Raw genomic sequence first — 24,012 nt, forward strand, 5'->3', positions numbered from 1 at the left:
CAGTGTGAATGTGTTTTGTGAGCCCTGCCACCTGCCACGGTCGGTGTCTTTCTCGGGTCAGCTGTCACCTGAGTGCGCCGGGGTGGACGGTGGAGGGTTTTCCAGAGATGGCGAGTGGCGGAGGGGTGAGGCAGGTTTACAGAATGGTGATGGGTGTAGGGTCAGAAGGGTTTTCACAGATGGTGAGGGCTGCAAGGATCGGAGGTGTTAACAGAAATGGGGAGTGTCTGGGTTGGAAGGGTTTTCACAGGGGGTGTTAACAGAAATGGGGAGTGGTGTAGGGGTTGGAAGGGTTTTCACAGGGGATGTCTTAATAAGCTGGTAAGGAAGGCGGGCTCTGTCGTGGGCAAAGTACTGGAGAGTTTAACATCGGTAGCTGAGCGAAGGGCGCTGAGTAGGCTACGGTCAATTATGGAAAACTCTGAACATCCTCTACATAGCACCATCCAGAGACAGAGAAGCAGTTTCAGCGACAGGTTACTATCGATGCAATGCTCCTCAGACAGGATGAAGAGGTCAATACTCCCCAATGCCATTAGGCTTTACAATTCAACCGCCAGGACTTAAGAACTTTTTAAAAGCTATCATTAATGCTTTTTGAGATAGTGATTTAGATGCATATCATATTTTTTTACTGAGTTAAGCATTGTATGTAATTAGTTTTGCTACAACAAGTGTATGGGACATTGGAAAAAAGTTGAATTTCCCCATGGGGATGAATAAAGTATCTATCTATCTATCTATCTATCTTAACAGAAATGGGGGGTGGTGTAGGGGTTGGAAGGGTTTCACAGGGGGTGAGGGGTGCAGGAATGCTTCTCCACCACTGTGGAAATGTACTTCACTTGTCGCACCAAAATGGCCTGCAACCAGCTGGAACCTGTGTTGTATCAGAGACCTTTGCTAATAATGTTCGTGCAACATGGTACCTGAGCACTAGAGTGCAGACCCGCAGCTGTGATTCAGCAGACAACGGAGTGCACCCTGTCCGTGAACTTGTGTCCATCGGGGTGACCGTACTGTCTGTGTTTTGTTTTCGGACAAAGCTAGTACCAGCTCTTGTGCATCGCTCATCGTCCCTTCTGCCAGTAAATATAAAAGCGCTTATGATCGATCCACTCGGTGTTCGTGGTTGTTGGTCTGGAAGACGGAGTGAAAAGCTGCTGAACACCATCTCCTACCTGGACACTCACTCTTACCTGCACCCGCAGCGTCCTCCGCATCGCTTCGCCATCTCACCACTACACCGCTCGTCGTAGGAAATGAAATACTCATTCCGTACATTGAGTCTTCTCCACCACTCGAATTTCCCTCTAAACTCCATACTGCTGCTTTCTCCACGTCAGCTTCGACACCGTTATTAATCAACAACCCACCATTTATTGACTTAGAGTTCGGACAAACTTGGGCTGTTTTCTCTGGAGTGAAGGAGGATCAGGGTGACCGGAAAGAGTTTGATTAGATTACGAGAGGTATAGACAGAGTAGATAGCTGCCATTTTTAACCTTCTGCGTCAGAATGTCTAATCGCAGACAGCATGCATTTGGAGAGATGAGGGAGCTGTGGAATTCATTGCCACGGACGGCTCAGAGGCCAAGTCATCGGGTTTATTTAAAACAGAGGCTGATCAGTGCTTGATCAGTAAAGGTGTCAAAGGTCATGGGGATAAGGCAGGGAATGGGGTTGAGAAGGAAGATAAAAGACACTGGGACAGGTACAGAAAAAGGAAACATTAGAGGGAGATGGGTCAAGCACAGGGAGATGGGACAGACTCCGATAGGGGTTCTTGTCTGGCACGGAGCAGTGGGGCTGATCACCGGTTCATTTTCCACTCTCGGACCTTCACTGAGACCATTTCTCATCAGTACACGTTTCACAAACAGTACATTTCAATGTTCAAGTTCAAAGTAAATTTATTATCAAAGTGTGTTAACCAGATGTTATCGAACAATTCCTTTTCTTGTTGACAAGGCAACTTAACGCTCACCCCCAGCCTGGGGGAGGGAATGGGACCAATTCCAGAGGGGGAGGGTTGCGTGAGTCTGGGACTTTGTGAAGAAGTCCTAACTCCATCCTCTTCATTCCGCTTTCCCCTTCTCACTCCCGTCCCTCCCACTCCACTGATGTGTTTGTGTGTGTGTGAGAGAGACAGAGAAAAAGAGAGAGAGAGACAGCGTGAGAGAGAGACCTGTGTGCCTAGTCACACTGCATCAACGACGTGCTCTTCCCACCAACACACTCACACTCCTCTGTACACAGCAATCCTCACCAGCTCGAATAATCCAAAAATCTTATACCCTCCCTCCTGCACCAACTCTTTAGCTACGTGTTAAACTGTATAATCTTCTGATCCCTGCCACATCACACAGATGGCAGTCCTGAGATCACAGGCCTGGAGGAGCTGTCCTTTCAATTAGCACCTCACTCCCTGAACTCCCTTTACAGAACCTCGTTACACTACCAGCCCATATCATTGTTACCCACATGGACCACGACCTTCACTGTCCCCCCCCCTCCTGAGGAATGCTGAGCACTCGACCTGAGGTGACCCAGATGCCAGCATGCAGGAGGGAACACACCATCCTGGAATTTCATTCTCACCTACAGAACATCCTGTCAGTTCCCTGAGCTAACAAGCCACGTATCACCACAGCTCACCACGTCTCCTCCCTTCCCTTCTCAGTCTCAGAGCCAGACTGTGCCAGAGACCCTGTTGCTGAATCACCTCTGACCACAGCTCACCTCGTCTCCTCCCTTCCCTTCTCAGTCTCAGAGCCAGACTAAGTGCCAGAGACCCTGTTGCTGAATCACCTCTGACCACAGCTCACCTCGTCTCCTCCCTTCCCTTCTCAGTCTCAGAGCCAGACTAAGTGCCAGAGACCCTGTTGCTGAATCACCTCTGACCACAGCTCACCTCGTCTCCTCCCTTCCCTTCTCAGTCTCAGAGCCAGACTAAGTGCCAGAGACCCTGTTGCTGAATCACTTCTGACCACAGCTCACCTCGTCTCCTCCCTTCCCTTCTCAGTCTCGGAGCCAGACTAAGTGCCAGAGACCCTATTGCTGAATCACCTCTGACCACAGCTCACCTCGTCTCCTCCCTTCCCTTCTCAGTCTCGGAGCCAGACTAAGTGCCAGAGACCCTGTTGCTGTGACTTTCCTTTGCCAGGTCATCCCCTCATCCCTGACTGTACCTAAAGTGATACCTGTGTTGTTCAGAGGGATGGACACAGAGGTAAACTGCTCTCTCTGTTTCCCCCTTCCCCTTCCTGACAGTCACCCAGTTTCCTGTGCCGTGCACCTTGGGTGCAACTACCTCTCAAATGTCCTACCTATCACCCCTTCAGCCTCCCGAATGATCTGGAGTTCATCCAGTTCCAGCTCCAACTCCGTAATGTGAATTGTTCGGAGCTGAAGCTGGATGCCCTTCTCACAGGTGTAGTTATCAGGGACACAGGAGGGTCCCCTGCCTTCCCACATCCCACAAAGCAGCTTTCCATCATCCCGCCTGTCATCTCCACTGTTCCAACTGAGAAAATGTAAAGAAGGGGCAAAAAAAATTCTACCTCCATCATGATTTTGCCTTCTCCAACTGACTGCTCTCACCACTGAAACCTCAAAGAATTAAAGCCTCGAAGTCTCCGCTCCAACTCTGTCCACTCCAACAATGACCACTCCACTTTCTCCTGCTAATGAAGTTTTTCTTGATAATCCATCCTGACAGTGGAGTGGCCACTGCTGAAAGCTCAAAAATAACCTGCCCTGAACCACTGCCTTTAATACTCCATTGGTGAACCTGAGTGAATTACGTCCTCTCAAGCTTCTGATCTCTCTGATTCACAATGGGTCAAAGCTTGATATGGCGACACAAGGATGAATTACTGATTGAAACCCATCCCTTTATTCAGTGACCCCCAGTAAAGTACTTTATAAAAAGAGGATTGAACTTCAAATGGAGCACTGTTTGTTATTATCCTCCTCGATTGAAAATCAGTTAATTAAATCCAGAACCCAGTTTTAAGCACTTATTGGCTAATCAATTGAAAAACTGCTTTGGTTAAACGACAAATCATTAAGATTCATAAACGAGATGGCACTTTGACGATTGATCATAAAGAGATAAATAAAGCCTTTCAAGATTTTTATAACTTTTTATATCAATCAGAATTTGTTGAAGATTCTTCCATAATGGTTGCATTTTTAAGAAAATTGAATATCCCAAAATTAACAGCAGAAGATTGTGTATTTCTAGACTCACCTATTACGGAAAACGAAATAAAAGAGGTTATTTTTCAATGAATTTGGCTAAAGCCCCTGGTCTGGACGGTTATACTGCTGAATTTTTTAACTCCTTTTCTTCCATACTCACTCCTTGGCTTTGTGAAATTTTTAAAGATGCGTTAATTGTAGGTAAATTACCACAATCTTTTTATAGTGCCACCATTTCTCCAATTCTTAAAAAAAATAAAGACCCCACTGAATGTGCATCCTATCGGCCAATATCTTTGCTGGATACGGATTCTAAGATTTTTACCAAAATTCTGGCCACTAGATTAGAAAATAAATTACCTCAAATTATCTGTGAGTATCAGACCGGATTTATTAAAAACTGTTATTCATTTTTAACATTAGAAAATTAATTAATATAATTTATACTTCTTCATCTAAAATACCAGAAAGAGCGTTCGATAGAGTTGAATGGCCATATTTATTTAATACATTGCAGAATTTTAATTTTAGCTTGAAATTTATATCATGGATTAAATTAATATGTTATAATCCTTTGGCTTCAGTTCTTACCAATAATCAAAGATCTCCTTTTCTTCTGTTGTCCCGTGGTACGAGGCAAGGCTGCCCTTTAAGTCCTCTATTATTTGACATTGCTTTGGAACCTTTAGCCGTTGCCATTTGTGGATCACCTAATACTTTTGGAATTAACCGTAGGGAAGGGACTTAAAAGTTATCATTATATGCTGATGATTTGTTACTATTCATATCTGGCCCTGAGAGATCTATTCCTGCTATTTTATCCTTGCTTGCTCAGTTTAGTAGCTTTTCCAGCTACAAACTGAATTTTAATAAGAATGAATTATTTCCATTAAATATGCAAGTTTCAATTTATAAACACTTACCATTTAAAGTTGTTACAGATCATTTTACTTATTTGGGTATTAAAATTACCAAGAAACATAAGGGTTTATTTAAAGTTAATTTTTTACCTTTAATTGAACAAATCAAGCAACTTGTTACCAGGTGGTCCCCATTATCTCTGTCATTGGTTGGTTGAATTAATACTATCAATTAATATTTATTCCAAACATTACCAATTTTTATTACTAAATCTTTTTTTGATATTATTGACTCCAAAATATCCTCGTATGTGTGGCAGAATAAAAATCCTACATTAAGTAAAAAATATTTACAGAAGCCTAAGAAGGAAGGTGGTTTTGCTTTGCCAAACCTGAGATTTTACTATTGGGCAGTTAATATTCAATATTTAATATTTTGGACACAAGAACCGGTCATAGAACCTTGCCCACAATGGGTAAATTTGGAGTGTAAATCTGTACAAGACTTCTCATTGTTTTCTATTTCAGGATCTTCGCTTCCTTTTGCTTTATCTAAACCGAATAAACAAAGAACTAATCCTATAGTTAAACATACATTAAGAATATGGTTTCAATTTCATAAATTCTTTGGCTTGAATAATCAAGCCCTATTATATCTAACTTCTTTTTCCAGCCCTCTTTTATGCACCAAGCCTTTGTGTTATGGAAAAACAAAAGGTATAACATGTTTTCGTGATCTATTTTTAGATAACATTTTTATGTCCTTTGAACAGCTGTCCAACCTAAAACTTTTTTTTTACATACTTGCAAGTTAGAAATTTCTTGAATGTTAGTACTTTCTGAAATTATGTCAAATGGACACTACAGAAAAAATTCTAGCTCTGAATCCTTGCCAGAAGGGTTAAGTAGCCATCATTTATCATATGATCATGAAAATACAGCCAGGAGTATCAGAAATAATTAAGAAGGAATGGGAAAAAGAACTTCACTGTCTTATACCCACAGAGCAGTGGGAGAAAATGTTACAATTAGTCAATTCTTCTTTTATTTGTGCTAAACATGCCTAATACAATTTAAGGTTGTTCATAGGGCTCACATGTCCAAGGATAAACTCGCTCGATTTTAATCTTATGAAAATCCAACCTGTGACAGATGTCATTCTGAAGTCGCTTCATTGACCCACATGTTATGGTCTTGCCCCTGTTTGCAAAATTATTGGAAAGATATTTTTGGTATTATTTCAACAGTTCTGAATATCAAATTGCAACCGCATCCTATTACTGCAATTTTCGGTTTACCAATGGTGGATAATAGTCGTTTATTCCCCCCCAGCCCGGCGGATGATTGCATTTGTTACATTAATGGCTAGAAGATCTATCCTATTGAATTGGAAAGAAATTAATCCTCCAACTCTATTTCAGTGGTTTTCTCAAACTATTTCTTGTTCGAGTTTAGAAAAAATTACAGGTGTTGTCTTTGACACTTCAGTTAAATATGAAGAAACTTGGAGACCATTTATTCAACATTTTCATATAAGCTAAAACTGACTTTTCCTAAACCTTACTTTTATTGTCCTTAATTATTTGGATGGAGGTGCGGAGTTATTGACGCTACTGTGTATAATTGATAAAATGCAATGGCCCATGTCGGTTAGGATTTTTTTCATTTTTTTTGGGGGGGAGGGTTTCTTATTTTTTCCATTTTTTGTAAATACTATGAGTTTGGGAGGTTATTATCATCTATTTGTATTTATACCTTAACCTATTAATTATGTACTCTCAAGCTCTTTGTATTCATGTTTCATTTATGTTTGTTTAAAATCAATAAAAAGATTTAAAAAGAAAGGACTATTCTGAGGAAAGGGTGGAATAGGCGCAACGGGCCGAGTGGCCAGGTCTGCTCCAGTTACTTATTTTCTAAAGTCCGAGTTTACCTTTGCGCCTTGTTCTCCCTTGGCCTTCAGCCATTCGGATTGCACAGGGGACCGGTGAGAGCTCCGGAGATCCACCGGCAGCCGCTGCGGGCCAGCTCCCGTATCCCAGCAGCAGGGGACAGGACTGGGAGTAAACTCCGGACAATAGGCCCCGATCCACGGCGGGGAAAGACCGGGCACCCTCTGTGTGGCTGAAACATCTCACTGAATCTCCGCCCGAATCTTCACCTCCGCCATCGGAAGGATTCAAAACTCCGGCCGCTGTTGCAGCCTTTACCCGGGGAGCTGCTCCCAATCTCGGGTCTCTCACCGGGTCCACTCGTTCCCGATTCCAAACTTCGGTCCGCTCAGCGTCCCGCCCACTGACACCCCTCAGCCAATGGAGGCAAGAGTCTCCCAGTGGTGTTCTCTGATTGGCTGTGAGTGTATCCGAGGGCGGACTGCTGCCGGGAGCTGGAGATGTCAGTCACAGTTTGTTCTCAGAATCAAAGCAAGTTCCCCGAGGCTCAAAGTTCAAAGTAAATTTTATTATTATTTTTAAATTTTTAAATTTTTTATTAAACACAATCAAAAACAGCAACACTAAACATATGCTAACAAAGCCAGGGAGTCACACAAAAGTAGCAACAAATATATAACTATTAACTTTAAATACACAAATAAACAAGGAAATCCGCTCAAAATATTGTTGGACAGAAGGAGTCTAATTCTAAGAGGAGTCACAAAACAGGAACATTTACAGAGATAACCCAGAACGTTGACAAATCTGTACAGTCTTTACAGCCTTCTGGCTATGGGAAGTTTTCAGAGTATAAAAGTATAGTTTGAAGTCTGACATCAAAATATAAATGAAGGTTTCTTATTGCTGTGATTGCATTTATGGATATAAAATTTGCTGTAAATAACAAAAGATTTATGATAAAGAAATGATCCCTATGAGATTTGGTGTTATTAGTAAACCCAAATAAGACATTTTGAAAACAAAAAGTAAAATCCACATTAATATATTGATCTATAAATTGACCAACATCAACCCAAAAAGTTTTAACATATTCAAAATCCCAAAACAGATGAAATAAATTCTCTGGATATAAACCACAAAAAGAACAGTTAGTTTCAATATCAGAATTAACCCTTGTCAAATAAACATTGGTTGGATAATATCTATGTATAATTTTAAATAAGCCCCAAATACTCCTCCACCTCAGATTCCCCAAGCGACTATTCCAAAAACTAACAGAGTACATATAAGTCGCCACGTACAACTCCTACAAACTACTTCCTGTAGAAGTAGTAAAGGCCAGTTCAGTTGTGTCATTTAAGGTAAAATTGGATAGGTATATGGACAGTGTTACGTACCCGTGACACGTGACAGTGGTACCCTTGTCACGTGACTGGGGTTGAAGTTATACTGGACATGAGGTAATGGTGGAGTGATGTCATTTTCCCGCCAGTAGAGGTCATGTGACAGGTTTTTTCTGCAGGGTATAAAAGGAAGACCCACCCTGTCAGGTGGGGCAGTTCGTGGCTGGATTTGCCAAGATGACTTCATGTTACTGTGTGATTTAATGTGATGACGCAGTTTAGTTAAAAATGAAGTTTTTATATAATGCCTAAAGTTTAAAAGGTCAGAGCCAACGGTTTCTTTGCTAATGGAGAGTGAAGTTTGGAGATCAAGAAAAATCGATTTTCGATGGATTGACTTCGACCTTGTGTGATCCTCATTCGGAAGGATTTCGTTTACTATTCTCACGATAGTCTCCGCTGGGAAAAGCGGGAGATTTGAGAATATTTTGGAAGGAAGGTCAGTCACTTTAAGTTGCTATATTTAATAAAATTCGACGTGGGAGTTCGACGCTGGGAATCGAAGGACATCGACGTGGAAGAGAATTTACGTCGCTTTAAAAAGTCTCTCCTTTTAAAAGTACCGTGAGCTTTTGAACTGTCGGCATATCATTTTAAAGTCTGTTTTCTTTCGGCATACCGTTTTAACGAACTGAGTTCTTTTCAATACCGCTTTGAAGACTGTTTGGGACTGCAACGCTATTAGGGACTGTTTGAGCAGCTGAGCTCGGATCATTGTTTGGGTTTGTTTACATTTGAAGGGTGGTTTGTTATCAGTGTTTAATAAACGTGTTATTCGTTATAAAACCCCTTGCCTAACTCATCTATATTATTGTTGCCCGAATACGTAACAACAGGAAAGGAGTGGAGGGTTATGGGCTGAGTGCGGGTAGGTGGGACCAGGTGAGATTAAGAGTTCGGCACGGACTAGGAGGGCCGGAATGGCCTGTTTCCGTGCAATGATTGTTATATGGTTATATGGTTATACAGAGCAAAGCTACAGAACGGTAACTACACCTGGATCACTGAAAGATCAACCAGAATGCAGAAGACAACAAACTTCGCCAATGCAAATAAACAACGAGAACATGAAATAACAGCAGCGGCTGCCGATAGATGTCCGGTGCTCTCAGCGCTCCCTGTTCAATCTGACAGGACAAGAAACAGTGAGGCACAAAGGTAAACTCGTGTTTCAGAAAATCAGAAATAGAGAAGGCGTGGCAATTCGGCCCCTTGCAACCTTTCTGCCCTTCACTCAGAACATGCTTGACTATTGACCTCAGCACCACTTCCCTGCAACTTCCCATCACCGCTGAGCCCCAGGATATGTCTATTAAATTTAGAAACCTTGTGGAGATAATTGCAATGATTCACTGCACTCTGGGTGAGGAAATTTCTCCTCATCTCAGTCCTGCTGAGTTGTCCTCCGATTTTGAGTCTGTGACCGCTGGTTCCGCACCTTATGGGAAACTTCATTCCAGCCCTTCCGCTGTAAATATCCTGTGAGATTGTATTTCTCTAATTCTGAGACAGGAATGTGATCTGTCTCAGTCCAACCACCTCTTATTTCACTCATTTGGAAACAGTCCCAGTACGATGATTTGTTGTGGAAGCATCTCTATGGACAAGTGAGGGCAGTTATCCTGTGTTGTTCCACAGCCTGATGGCTGAGCGGTAGTAACTGTTCCTGACCACGGTGGGGCGAGTCCTGAGGCTCTAGTACCTTCTACCTGATTACAGCAGTGAGAAAAGAGCCTGCCTGTGTGGTAAGCCTGATCACAGCTGCCTGTATCACCGTCCCCTCTGGCCTGACCTATCCGGGACCAAAGGGATTGTGGAGAGTAAATGTTGCACTCTGTCGAGTATCACTGTGATCCGTCCCCTCTGGCCTGCCCTATCCGGGACCAAAGGGATCGTGGAGAGTAAATGTTGCACTCTGTCGAGTATCACTGTGATCCGTCCCCTCTGGCCTGCCCTATTCGGGACCAAAGGGAATGTGGAGAGTAACTGTGGTACTCTGTCGAGTATCACTGTGATCCGTCCCCTCTGGCCTGCCCTATCCGGGACCAAAGGGATTGTGGAGAGTAAATGTGGTACTCTGTCGAGTATCGCAGTGATCCGTCCCCTCTGGCCTGCCCTATCCGGGACCAAAGGGATTGTGGAGAGTAAATGTGGTACTCTGTCGAGTATCGCAGTGATCCGTCCCCTCTGGCCTGCCCTATCCGGGACCAAAGGGATTGTGGAGAGTAAATGTGGTACTCTGTCGAGTATCGCAGTGATCCGTCCCCTCTGGCCTGCCCTATCCGGGACCAAAGGGATTGTGGAGAGTAAATGTGGTACTCTGTCGAGTATCGCAGTGATCCGTCCCCTCTGGCCTGCCCTATCCGGGACCAAAGGGATTGTGGAGAGTAAATGTGGTACTCTGTCGACTATCACTGTGATCCGTCCCCTCTGACCTGCCCTATCCGGGACCAAAGGGATTGTGGAGAGTAAATGTGGTACTCTGTCGAGTATCACTGTGATCCGTCCCCTCTGGCCTGCCCTATCCAGGACCAAAGGGATTGTGGAGAGTAAATGTGGTACTCTGTCGAGTATTACTGTGGTCCATCCCCTCTGGCCTGCCTCTTATTATTCTTGTCTGTGATTGCAGTGCGACAATCTCTGGCCCAATGTCCCCTCTTTCTACAAACCCCGTTTCTGTCCTTAGCCAAGTGTTCTCTTCATCTGCACCATCCGCACGATCCTGCCACCCGTTCTGGGTTCTTCGTCGGGACCCGAACTCGATCTGCTCACTACCGGTTCTCTGTGCACACTCTCGCTTTTCCCCAGTCCATTTAAAGAGTCAATTGCGCTCCCTATACATCAGGATTTATGTCACGTGGGGCCAGGTCTGACACAGTGAATTGAGATTAGTTAACTTAAAGGAGTGGGCAGGCTTGGGTCTGAGACAGTTTAGAAAAGTCTGCACTGCCAGCTGGACATACTGATCTGTCCAGGGGTTTGCCGGCATTGGACTCTCACGTTTCCTTAAAACGAGCTATAAAGTACGCAAGGGATTCTCCTTTTTTCTGTAGTTATCGGGTAAATTCACCAAAATCCGCATGCAGTCGGGCTGTCATTCAAATTCGTTCCCTTACCTCAGTGACCCACCGTGCCATGGCTTGTATTACATCAGCCACTCTGGTGGCTCCCGGTCACCTTTGGGCATCTGCCTGGGAAAGGGGAACCGAATCCCTGTCCCTGTCTGAAAGGTTCCATATATAACCCTGAGGAGTGGCACAAGTCCCCGGGCAGGGTCTGGAAAGGGGAACACACTCCCTGGCTCTGCCCGACAGGTTCCATATATAACCCTGAGGAGTGGCAAAAGTCCCCGGGCAGGGTCTGGAAAGGGGAACCCACTCCCTGTCCCTGCCCGATAGGTTCCATATATAACCCTGAGGAGTGGCGCAGCTCCCCGGGCAGGGTCTGGAAAGGGGAACCCACTCCCTTTTTCAATGAATTCAGATAAAGCCCCTGGTCCGGACGGTTATACTGCTGAATTTTTAAAATCCTTTTCTTCTGTACTAGCTCCTTGGCTTTGTAAAATTTTTAAAGATGCGTTAACTGTAGGTAAATAAGCACAATCTTTTTATGATGCCTCCATTTCTCCAATTCTTAAAAAAGATAAAGACCCCACTGAATGTGCATCCTATCGGCCAATATCCTTGCTGAATACGGATTCTAAGATTTTTACCAAAATTTTGGCCACTAGATTAGAAAATGCATAACCTCAAATTATCTCAGAAGATCAGACCAGATTTATTAAAAACTGTTATTCATCTTTTAACATTAGAAAATTAATTAATATAATTTATACTTCTTCATCTAAAATACCAGAATGTCATTTCCTTAGATGCTGAAAAAGCGTTCGATAGAGTTGAATGGCCATATTTATTTAATACGTTGCAGAATTTTAATTTTAGCTTGAAATTTATATCATGGATTAAATTAATCTATTATAATCCTTTTGCTTCAGTTCTTACCAATACTCAAAGATCTCCTTTTTTTCAGTTGTCCCGTGGTACGAGGCAAGGCTGTCCTTTAAGTCCTCTATTATTTGACATTGCTTTGGAACCTTTAGCCGTTGCCATTCGTGAATCACCTAATATTTTTGGTACTACCTGTGGGTAAGGGACTTATAAGTTATCATTATATGCTGATGATTTGTTACTATACATATCTGACCCTGAGAGATCTATTCCTGATATTTCATCCTTGCTTGCTCAGTTTAGTAGCTTTCCTGGCTACAAACTGAATTTTAATAAGAGTGAATTATTTCCATTAAATATGCAAGTTCCAATTTATAAACACTTACCATTTAAAGTTGTCACAGATCATTTTACTTATTTGGCTATTAAAATTACCAGGAAACATAAAGGTTTATTGAAAGTTAATTTTTTACCTTTAATTGAACAAATCAAGCAACTTGTTACCAGGTGGTCCCAATTATCTCTGTCATTGGTTGGTCGAATTAATACCATCAAGATGATAGTATTACCCAAATTTTTATATTTATTCCAAGCATTACCAATTTTTATTCCTAAATCTTTTTTTGATATTATTGACTCCAAAATATCCTCGTATGTGTGGCAGAATAAAAATCCTACATTAAGTAAAAAATATTTACAGAAGCCTAAGAAGGAAGGTGGTTTTGCTTTGCCAAACCTGAGATTTTACTATTGGGCAGTTAATATTCAGTATTTAATATTTTGGACACAAGTATCGGTCATAGTACCTTGCCTATAATGGGTAAATTTGAAGTGTAAATCTGTACAAAACTTCTCATTGTTTTCTATTTTAGGATCTTCGCTTCCTTTTGCTTTATCTAAACCGAATAAACAAATAACTAATCCTATAATTAAACATACATTAAGAATATGGTTTCAATTTTGTAAATTCTTTGGCTTGAATAATCAAGCCCTATTATATCTAACTTCTTTTTCCAGCCCTCTTTTATGGACCAAGCCTTTGTGTTATGGAAAACAAAAGGTATAACATGTTTTCATGATCTATTTTTAGATAACAGTTTTATGTCCTTTGAACAGCTATACAGCCTAAAACTCATTTTTTTTAGATACTTGCAAGTTAGAAATTTCTTGAATGTTAGTATTTTCTGAAATTATGTCCAATGGACATTACAGAAAAAATTCTATCTCTGAATCCTGGCCAGAAGGGGTAAGTAGCCATCATTTATCATATGATCATGAAAATACAGCCAGGAGTATCAGAAATAATTAAGAAGGAATGGGAAAAAGAACTTCACTGTCTTATACCCACAGAGCAGTGGGAGAAAATTTTACAATTAGTCAATTCTTCTTCTATTTGTGCTAAACATGCCTAATACAATTTAAGGTTGTTCATAGGGCTCACATGTCCAAGGATAAACTCTCTCAATTTTATTCTTATGTTAATCCAACCAGTGACAGATGTCATTCTGAAGTCGCTTCATTGACCCACATGTTCTGGTCTTGCCCCTGTTTGCAAAATTATTGGAAAAATCTTTTTGGTATTATTTCAACAGTTCTGAATATCAAATTGCAAACACATCCTATTACTGCAATTTCCGGTTTACCAATGGTGGATAATAGTCTTTTATCCCCCGGCAGCCTGGCGGAAGATTGCATTTGTTACATTAATGGCTAGAAGATCTATCCTATTGAACTGGAAAGAAATTAATCCTCCAACTATATTTCAGTGGTTTTCTCAAACTATTTCTTGTTCGAGATTAGAAAAAATTACAAGTGTTGTCTTTGTCCCTTCAGTTAAATTTGAAGAAACTTGGAGACCATTTATTCAACATTTTCATATAAGCTAAACTGACTTTTCCTAAACCTTACTTTTATTGTCCTTAATTATTTGGATGGAGGTGCGGAGTTATTGACGCTACTGTGTATAATTGATATAATGCAATGGCCCATGTCGGTTAGGATTTTTTTCATTTTTTTGGGGGGGAGGGTTTCTTATTTTCTCCATTTTTTGTAACCACTATGAGTTTGGGAGGTTATTATCATCTATTTGTAGTTATACCTTAACCTATTAATTATGTACTCTCAAGCTCTTTGTATTCATGTTTCATTTATGTTTGTTTAAAATCAATAAAAAGATTTAAAAAGAAAGGAATATTCTGAGGAAAGGGTGGAATAGGCGCAACGGGCCGAGTGGCCAGGCATGCTCCTGTTACTTATTTTCTAAAGCACGAGTTTACCTTTGCGCCTTGTTCTCCCTTGGTTTTCAGCCGTTCGGATTGCACAGGGGAGCGGTGAGAGCTCCGGAGATCCATCGGCAGCCGCTGCGGGGCAGCTCCCGTATCCCGGCAGGAAGGGACGGGTCTGGGAGACAACTCCAGACAACAGGCCCCGATCCTCGGCGGGGAAAGGCCGGGCGCCCTCCGTGTCGCTGAAACATCTCACGGAATCTCCGCCAGTCTCTTCAGCTCTGCCTTCGAAAGGATTCACTACCTGCCGGTGGTGCAGCCGAAACCCGAGGCGCAGCTCCCCGTCTCCGGACTCACTCGGTCCCGTTTCCAACCGTCCCGCCCACTGACACCCCTCAGCCAATGGGAGCATCCTTCTCCCAGCAGTGATGGCTGATTGGCTGTGAGTGTGTGAGGACGGGCTGCTGCTGGGAGCTGGAGATGTCAGTCACAGTTTGTTCTCAGAATTAAAGCAAGTTTCCCGAAACTCAAATTGCAAAATAAATTGTATTATCAGAGTCCAGATAAGTCAGCACATACAACCCCCAGAAGCATTTTCCTGCGGGGATTCCTGCGGAGATGAAATTTCTCCTCATCTCAGTCCTGCTGAGGTGATCACGGATTTTGAGTCTGTGATCCCGGGATCCACTGCCCAGCCAGGAGAAACATCATTCCTGCCCCTACCCTGTAAATACCCTGTGAGACTGTGTCTGTCTCAGTCAGGAAGCTTCTCCATGTGAACCTTGTGTTAATGAAATTGGTGACAGTTCTTTCAGACCAGCAGCTTTGACCACAAGAACACCAGACAGTGGTCAGCACGGAATGTCCTGCAGTTACTGCAGGAGAAGGACTGGATGGACACAGTGGAGTGGTTCCCTGAGCAGACAGTCCAGACCATCTGGCAGAATGCCTCATCACCAGATCTCACCGACAGGCACCAAGACCTCACCTGTCTGACGGCGAGAGGGCCCCTCCCAGTCTGATCCTTGCTACATGCCCGGAGATCAGTCCCACAGTGCGCTGCCCCGAGATTACTGCAGTGGAGACGAGAGTGCCCCTCCCAGTCTGATCCTTGCTGCATGCCCGGAGATCACTCCCACAGCACGCTGCCCCGAGATTACTGTATCGGGGACGAGACGGTCACTCGCCTCTTTGCGGACTGTGGGCTGGCGAAGATCTGTGGAGAAAGATGCAAGGGCCTGTGCCACAGCAGCTGCGTGACAGAAGGCTCACTGATCCTCGGGCTGTTCCCAGGACGCACAGGAAAACGGACAGCGAGTGCTGCTGGAAGATCATCAACTCGGGGAAAGACGCTTAAAACTTGTTGGCCTGCCATCAAATCGAGATGTCCGGAGAGCAGGGGTTCCCAACCTGGGGTCCACGGTTACTGGTATTGGTCGATGGCATATAAATAAAAAGTTTACGAAGCCCAGTAGTACAGGAATGCTGCCGACTGGCACATTCCAGACTACAGGGACACCATTGGAACTACAGGGATCCTCTACACTGGACAGGGAGTGGCCGGGTTGGCTGAGGAAGCCTCACAGTTATTGTAGTAGTGAACCACCCCAGGGGGGCACTTGGCTTTTCCTTTCAGCGCAGGACTTCAATCGTCTTCCAGGGGAAGGTCCTTCCGACCGCAGGGATGAGGCCTTTGGAGATTCAGCTGACGTTTTTGTCGCACTGGGTTTTTAAAGAGATGGGGTTGCTGGCCATATGGCCAACCCTCCTCCGCTCGTAGCCGGGCTTAAGACAGTCCATGGCCGCGTTTTCTTATCTGTTGCCCGTTTAATGTGTTTTTGATCCCACACTAACCAGAATTTCCACTGAACACATCCAGCAGCAGAATGTTCATTCCCTGAGACTGCAGCGCGCGTAGTGGACAATCGCGGTACTGCAGGGGATCAGCAGCTCCCGGAACGCGAAAGCATTCTGAATCAGGAAGTGCTGGGAGTTAACATGGCTTCGAAAGGACCGGCCGAGAGTTGGACCGAGGAGGCAATTTGTCCCGTCTGCCTGGATTTCTTCATCGATCCGGTTATACTGGAGTGCGGACACAACTTCTGTCGCTCTTGTATCACACGGTGTTGGGAAAGGGAAGAGAGAAACTCCTGCCCGGAATGCAGAGAGGAGTTTGCTGACCGCACCCTCAGGGTGAATCGGGCCTTAGCAAATCTGGCTGAAAAAGCTCGAAATCTAAACCTGAATCCCAAAGGGAAGGAAAGTAAACTTCACTGTGAGGAACATGAGGAAGAACTGAAGCTGTTTTGTGAAACGGACAAGACACTGATCTGTCTGATCTGTGCAGTGGCGGAGGAACACCGAGAGCACCGCTTCAGGCCGATTAAAGAAGCTGTTAAAAACTATATGGTAAAAACTAACGTTAGTTCAATACTTAAAATATTTCCTTTGTCCTACATATCATCACACGAGCTTCCATAACCAACACATCATTCTTTGCTACTTCTGCCATTTCCAACGGGATTCTAGCATCTCTCCGTCACACAGCCCACCTCCGCACCCCGCAACTCTCCGCTCTCCATACGGATCGCGCTCTACGTCCTGTATCTATCCACTCGCTCCTCCCCACTGATCTCCCTCCTGGCACCGACACCTGCAAGCGGGACAAGTGAATCACCTGACTCCTAACCTCCTCCCTCGTCACCATTCAGGGACGCAAACAGCCCAGTTCCTCCCGTTTCCTCCATGGTCGATTGTCCTATCGTATTAGATTCCTTCTCCTCCAGCCCTTTACCTCTTCCACCTGTCCCCTCCCAGCTTCTCACTTCATCACCCTCCCCCACGCTACCCCTCACATTGTCTCACCCGTCAGCTGTCAGCTGGTTCTCATTCCCAACCTTTTTATTCTGGCTTCTGTCCCGTTCCTTCTCAGTCCTAATGAAGGGTCTCATCCCGAAACACCGACTGTTTATTTCCCCTGAATAGATGCTGCCTGACTCACTGAGTTCCTCCGGCATTTTGTGTGATAATCGGGTTTGATCACCTGTTTCTTTTGATGCATCTTTATTTCTATTTCCTTCACTCTCTGACTTCCAGGATCAGCTAAAATCTTCCTTAGACTCTCTCACAAAAAAGAAATCAGAATTCCAGGAAAAGGAGCAACAACAGAAAGAGAAGATTTCCGGAGTTCGGGTGAGGCTTCCTGAGCGGAATTTCTGATATTACTGTTGGGTTTTGCTCCATTTAATGCAGAATAACAGAGTATCGCAGCTCCAGTGACCTGGGTTCGATCCTGACCTCTGCTGCTGTCTGTGTGGAGTTTGCATGCTCTCCCTGTGACCACGAGGGACTCCGACACATCCCAAGGACATGCTGGATGAATGGCTAATTACCGTTAACCCTGTAAAGGTGGGGGAGGGTGTATGTGAATCAGGTGGGAGTTAATGGGTCATTGAGGGAGAATAGGTTTCAGGAAAGCGTGAGGAAATGGAGTTGACGGGAATGTCTCAGAAGTAGTATGGACCTGAATGGACTGAATGGTCACTTTAATGTCATAAGGAAATACAACACAGCAATGCAGTAAACTAATCTTCACCTTTCATTCGACAGAAACAGTCACACAGCGTTCAGTCCCACATCACATCCCAGTTTGCTGAACTGCGCCAGATTATCACTGAGAAAGAGCAGAGCTCACTCAGGGATCTCAGGGAAGAAGAGAAGAGGATTCTTAATCCAATGGAGAAAAATCTTCAAGAGATTCAAGAGAATATCAGGTTTATTCAGGAGGAAATCTTGAACTTAAAGGAGCAGATGGATCAAAAAGATGGTGTGATATTTCTCAAGGTGAGTTATTAAATTTTAATTTGTTTCTGTCAAATTGAACTAAATGAACAGTGGTATATTTGAAATAAACACAGCACAGCGGCCAATTCTACCAAATCAATTGCCGTGCTGGTGACCTCACACAGAGTGTTCTCCTTGCATGACGAACCTCCAATCACTCCGCTAATGACATTCGGAGACAGATATTCGATCATTTATCAGCAACACACAATCTTTAAGCGATGAATTTTCAGCATAATTAATCGTAAATTAAACTGCAATGAATCGGTCAACGATGTGGACAGTAAGTCCAAGTCTAATCAGATTTGTGTTTTTATTTATTTCAGGAGGAAGCTCATCGGAACAGGAGGTAGGACATGCTCTTTACTGAAACCCTGCACAGATTTGTAAAGTAGTTCAAAAATTCCAGTTTATCACCAGCAGTTTAATATTTACAGGATTATTGACGATATCCAGGAATTGTCAGTGACAGATGAGGCCCTGCCGGTTGGAAAATTCGTTCACCCCTATTTGTTGAACACAGTGCTGAGAGAAAAACTTGATACCATTAAGCGAGGTAACATTTACAAAGATTCATTTTTCGCTGTTCACGAAACACAGTTATGTTATAAGTTGAAGCAAGGATTGGCTACGATAATGGACTGAAGGGGAACTGAAGTTTATTCCACATCAACCCCACTCACTGGGAGGCATCACTGTCACATGGTCAGCTGGAGATGTCAGACCCCTGAACACACCAGCACAGGGTCACAATACAACCAATACACAGGACTGGCAGATGAACCACTGTGTCCTGATCCCAGGCATACTGAACTAACACACCATGACATGAATTTGAATCCTACCACAGATGCTGGGAATTTAATACCGACTAAAAACGGGTATCAGTGTGGTGACCGGGATTGTTAGGGAAATACACAAGTCCTGCGTGCCCTGTGAGTGCAGACTCTGACTGACATAGGAATTCCCTCTTCTGGATCAGCAAATCTCACCGTTGTTAGAGGGAGCAGAGGGGAGCAGTAGTGATCGGGGACTCAATTATTCGGGGAACAGACAGGAGAATCTATGGACAAGAATCAGACACCGGAATGCTATGTTGTCTCCTAGGTGCCAAGGTCAGGGACGTCTCGGATCGTGTCTGCAGCATTTTGGAGAGGGAGGGTCAAGAGCCAGCTATCATTTTGCAACTTGGGACCGATTACATAGGAAGCAAAAGCAAAGAGGTCCTGAAAATAGAATTTGGAGAGCTTGGTAGAAAGCTCAGAAGCAGTACCTCCAGGGTTGTAATTTCTGGATTGCTGCCTGTGCCACGTGCTGGTGAGGGTAGAAACAGGATAATTTAACAGATAAACATGGCTGAGAGGATGGTGCAGGGGGCAGGGCCTCAGGTTCTTGATTCATTGGGATCTCTTCTGGTGGAGGAGTGACCTGCTCAAAAGGGATGGGTTGCACCTGGACCCGACGGAGCACAATATTCTCAGAGAGAGAGGTTTCATAGAGCTGTTGGTTAGGGTTTAGACTAATTTGGTGGGGAAAGGGGTTGGAACTGGAGTGAAGGGATAGGACTGATGGTAAAAATGCAAAGATAGCGTGCAGTCAGACTGCCAGATAGGGAGAACAGATGAGAGGAGAAAATTGCAGCCAGCAGGGTGAGTATCAGTGCATTAGGGATGCAGAATTAAAAAGGGTAGCAGATACAGTACACAAAGTGTTATATCTCAATGCATGGAGTATGAGAAATAAGGTGGATGATCTTGTTGCACTATTACCGATTGTCAGGTATGATGTTGTGGCCATCACGGAGTCGTGGCTGAAGGATGGTTGTAGTTGGGAGCTGAATGTCCAAGGTTACACAATGTATCGGAGGAAGGAAGGTCGGGTGAGGGGGTGACGTGGCTCTGCTGGTAAATCAGCACCTACATATGACATAGGATTGAAGATGTTGATTCTTGTGGGCTGAGGTAAGGAACTGCAAAAGTAAAAATGACACTGACAGCAGTCATATACAGGCCTCCCAACAGTCAGTGGGTTGAGGCCCACAGATTACAACTGGAAATAGAAAAGGCTGATGAAAAGGATAATGTTATGATAATCATGGGAGATTTCAACATGTAGGTCAATTGGGAAAATCAGGTTGGTAAAGGATCTCAAGAGAGTGAGTTTGTTGAATGCAATGTGATGGCTTTCTAGAGCAGTTTGTCGTTGAGCCTACTCGGGGAACAGCTCTACTGGATTGGGTGTTATGTATTGAACCAGAGGTGAGTAGTTAAAAGAAACCTTAGGAAGCAGTGCTCACAACATGCTGAGTTCAACTTGAAATTTGATAAGGAGACAGTAAAGTCTGACATTGTAGTATTTCAGAGGAGTGAAAGAAATTACAGTGGTCTGAGAGAGGAGTTGGCCAAAGCAAATTGGAAGGAGATGCTGGCAGGGATGAGAGCAGAGCAGAAATGGTGTCAGTTTCTGGGAAATTGAGAAAGGTGAAGGTTAGATGTATTCCAAAAATAAATAAATACTCAAATGGCAAAATAGTAAAACCGTGGCTGACAAGGGAAGAAAAGTTAATGTAAAGGCAAAAGAGAGGGAATACAACTAAACAAAAATTAGCAGGAAGACGGAGGATTGGGAAGCTTTTAAATACCTACAGAGAGGAACTGAAAGAATGATTGGGATGAAAAAAATAAACAAGAAATTGATTTGAATTCAATTGACTTCATTACTTACATCCTTCATATACATGAGGATTAAAAATCTTTATGTTACATCTCCGTCTAAATGTGCAATGTGCAATTTATAGTAATTTATGATGAATAATATGTACAACAGACTGGTTAATATAACATAGAAATTCAGTTGTGTCAGCATGAGTTAATCAGTCTGATGGCCTGGTTGAAGAAACTGTCCCAGAGCCTGTTGCTCCTGGCTTTTAATCTGTGGTTTAGATAGCATTCAATCCAAGTGCAGGGATGTGATGCTGAGGCTTTATAAGGCACTGGTGAAGCCTCACCTTGAGTATTGTGAACAGTTTTGGGCTCCTCATCTAAGAAAAGATGTGCGGGCATTGCAGAAGGTTAATTTTATGAGGATGATTCCAGGAATGAAAGGGTTATCATACAAGGAATGTTTGATAGCTCTGTGTCTGTACTCGCTGGAATTTAGAAAGATGGGGAGGGGATCTTATTGAAACCTTTCGAATGTTGAAAGGCCCAGACAGAGTTGATGTGGAAAGGATGTTTCCCATGGTGGTGGAGTTTAGGACAAGAGGGCACTACCTCAAGATAGAGGGGGGTCTATTTAAAACAGATGCGAAGAAATTTGAGCCAGCGGCTGGTGAATTTGTGGAACTTGTTGTGTGTATTTCAGGCAGAGCTTGATAGGTTCTAGATTGGACACAGCATAAAAGGTTACGGGGAGAAGACCAGGGAGTGCGGCTGAGGAGGGAAAAAAAGGATCAGCCATGATTGAATGGCAGAGCAGTCTCGATAGGCAAATGGCCTAATTCTGCTCCTATGTCTTATGGTTATCAGACCACTACATTGAAGCATTGTGAGAATGAGCTCAGACACACCAACAAGCATTGACATGGGTCAAGATTTCATCTCGGGAGAAGCACACACAGCATAACCGGCCTGGCAAAGCTCCCTCACACACATACACAGGAAGGATTGGCAGATTGTAGTCAGAGCCTCAGCAATGTACGTTGTTATTTCCCTCAGTAACCTGGAAACTAATCTCCTCAGAGACAGTCATTTATTCATTTAAACAACTCAATTAAGTGTGACACACGGCCACAGAAATAGGCACAAATTCCCATTTAGGATTGAAATCTGCCGTCCTTACCCAGTCTGTCTGTTCTGTGGAACTGAGCTGCTCTCTGACGTGACGTCACATCAACACTTCACAGACAGACTCCGGGGTGAGATTCCTCAGGAGGATGATCTGGGAGGGTTTGATGGATGTTGAACTCACGGCCCACTTCATCAATCTGCAAGACTAAGATGTCTTCTTGAGCATGGCCCATTTGTGTGTGTTTGCCCTCCCCATCCCTCTAACCATTTCCCATCTGTGTACCTGCCCAAATTTATTTTGAAATATTTTATTTTTACCTGTTTCTGCAGCGTCTGAGCACATATTCCATTTACCAACCTCCCTTATTTACCCGATAGACCACTCAGAAAAATTTCCTGTCTCACTTTCAATCTGAGGCCTCTGGTTCTGTACTCCCATTTCTTGGAAAAAGAAACATTATTTAAGCTCCTTATGAATTATTTACCTCGATAAGGGGTCATACCTGAACATCCTACACTACAGCTGAGTAGCCCAAGCTTATCCACTCTCTGCTTTTAACCCAAGCCCCCAGTCCAGGTAACATCCTCCTGAAGCCTCCTGTCCAGTGTAATGATATCCTCCCGATATTCGGGAACCGGAAATGCAGACAATACTCCAAGTGTGGTCTATCATCGACATCAAAGGCCTTGCTGAATTTCATGTGGACAGTGTGGAATAGGCTGATGAATACAGGACTGAAGGTGTTTTTTTAGATTGGGACAAGAAGGGCGGCGTGGGAGCTAAATTCTGAAGGAAGGCAGTTCTGTAAAAAAATTCGCGTACAAGAACGGCGAGACTGCGCAGGACAGCGCGGAGAGTTTAAAAAGATGACCACCCTATACAGCGGGCAGCGGAGTGGGTGGCTGCAGAGTGTAGGGCTTTGGCTCAACGGGCTTAGGCAGTAACGGGAAGAGGCGAGAGCGAGGCACCGACTCTTTTTCTCCCCTTGGCAAATCGGCCTGGACGGACGGGGTAACAGCAGGGCACATTAGCTAATGGTTTAAAAAGTTCGTGTGTTTGGCGAAGTAAGTGGGTGAGTTGACCTATCTTTCTTTGTTTCATTCCTGTAGAATTAGGTAGCATGTCTGCAGGGTTAGTGCTTTGTTCAGGGTGTCAGATGTGGGAATCCTGGGAGACCTCCAGCCTCCCTGATAGCCACATCTGCACCAGGTGAACCGAGATTCAGCTCCTCGGAGACCGTGTTAGGGATCTGGAGCTGCAGCTTGATGACCTACTGCTTATTAGAGAAAATGGTGAGGTGATAGACAGGAGCTACAGGGAGGTAGTCATCCCTAGGCTACAGGGGTCAGAAAACTGGGTGACTGTCAGGAGAGGGAAGGGAAATGCCCGGATAGTGGAGAGCACCCCTGTGGCTGCCCCCCTCAGCAACAAGTATATTGTTTCAGATGCTGTTGAGGGGGATGACCTGACAGGGGACGGCCACGGTGACCGGGTCTCTGGCACTGAGCCTGGCGCTGTTGTGCAGGAGGGAAGGAGGAGAAGAGGAATGCGGTAGTCATAGGGGATTCCATAGTCAGGGGAACGGACCGGAGATTCTGTGAGCCTGGTAGAGATACCCGCATGGTGTGCTGCCTCCCAGGTGCCAGGGTACGGGATGTCTCGAATCGGGTCCAGAATATCCTGAAGGGAGAGGGCGAGCAGCCAGCTGTCTTGGTACATGTTGGTACCAATTACATAGAGAGGAAAAGAGAGGAGGTCCTGAAGAGAGATTTCCAGGAGTTAGGAAGGAAGCTGAGAAGCAGGACCTCCAGGGTAGTAATCTCAGAATTGCTACCTCTGCCACG

The 24,012-nt window shown here is 44.2% G+C and overlaps 1 protein-coding gene across 1 annotated transcript in view; it reads left to right on the forward strand.

The window, feature by feature from the left end:
* The window catches only part of LOC140723701 (zinc-binding protein A33-like), a 187,425-nt gene that overhangs the window by 129,059 nt on the left and 34,354 nt on the right, over positions 1-24,012 (forward strand). The window contains exon 6 of the mRNA XM_073038257.1: positions 18,817-18,935. Coding sequence (XP_072894358.1) covers positions 18,817-18,935 — 119 coding nt within the window. The remainder of the gene's footprint in view (positions 1-18,816; positions 18,936-24,012) is intronic.

This window comes from Hemitrygon akajei, unplaced genomic scaffold, assembly GCF_048418815.1.
Source record: "Hemitrygon akajei unplaced genomic scaffold, sHemAka1.3 Scf000127, whole genome shotgun sequence".
Lineage (NCBI taxonomy): Eukaryota > Metazoa > Chordata > Chondrichthyes > Myliobatiformes > Dasyatidae > Hemitrygon > Hemitrygon akajei.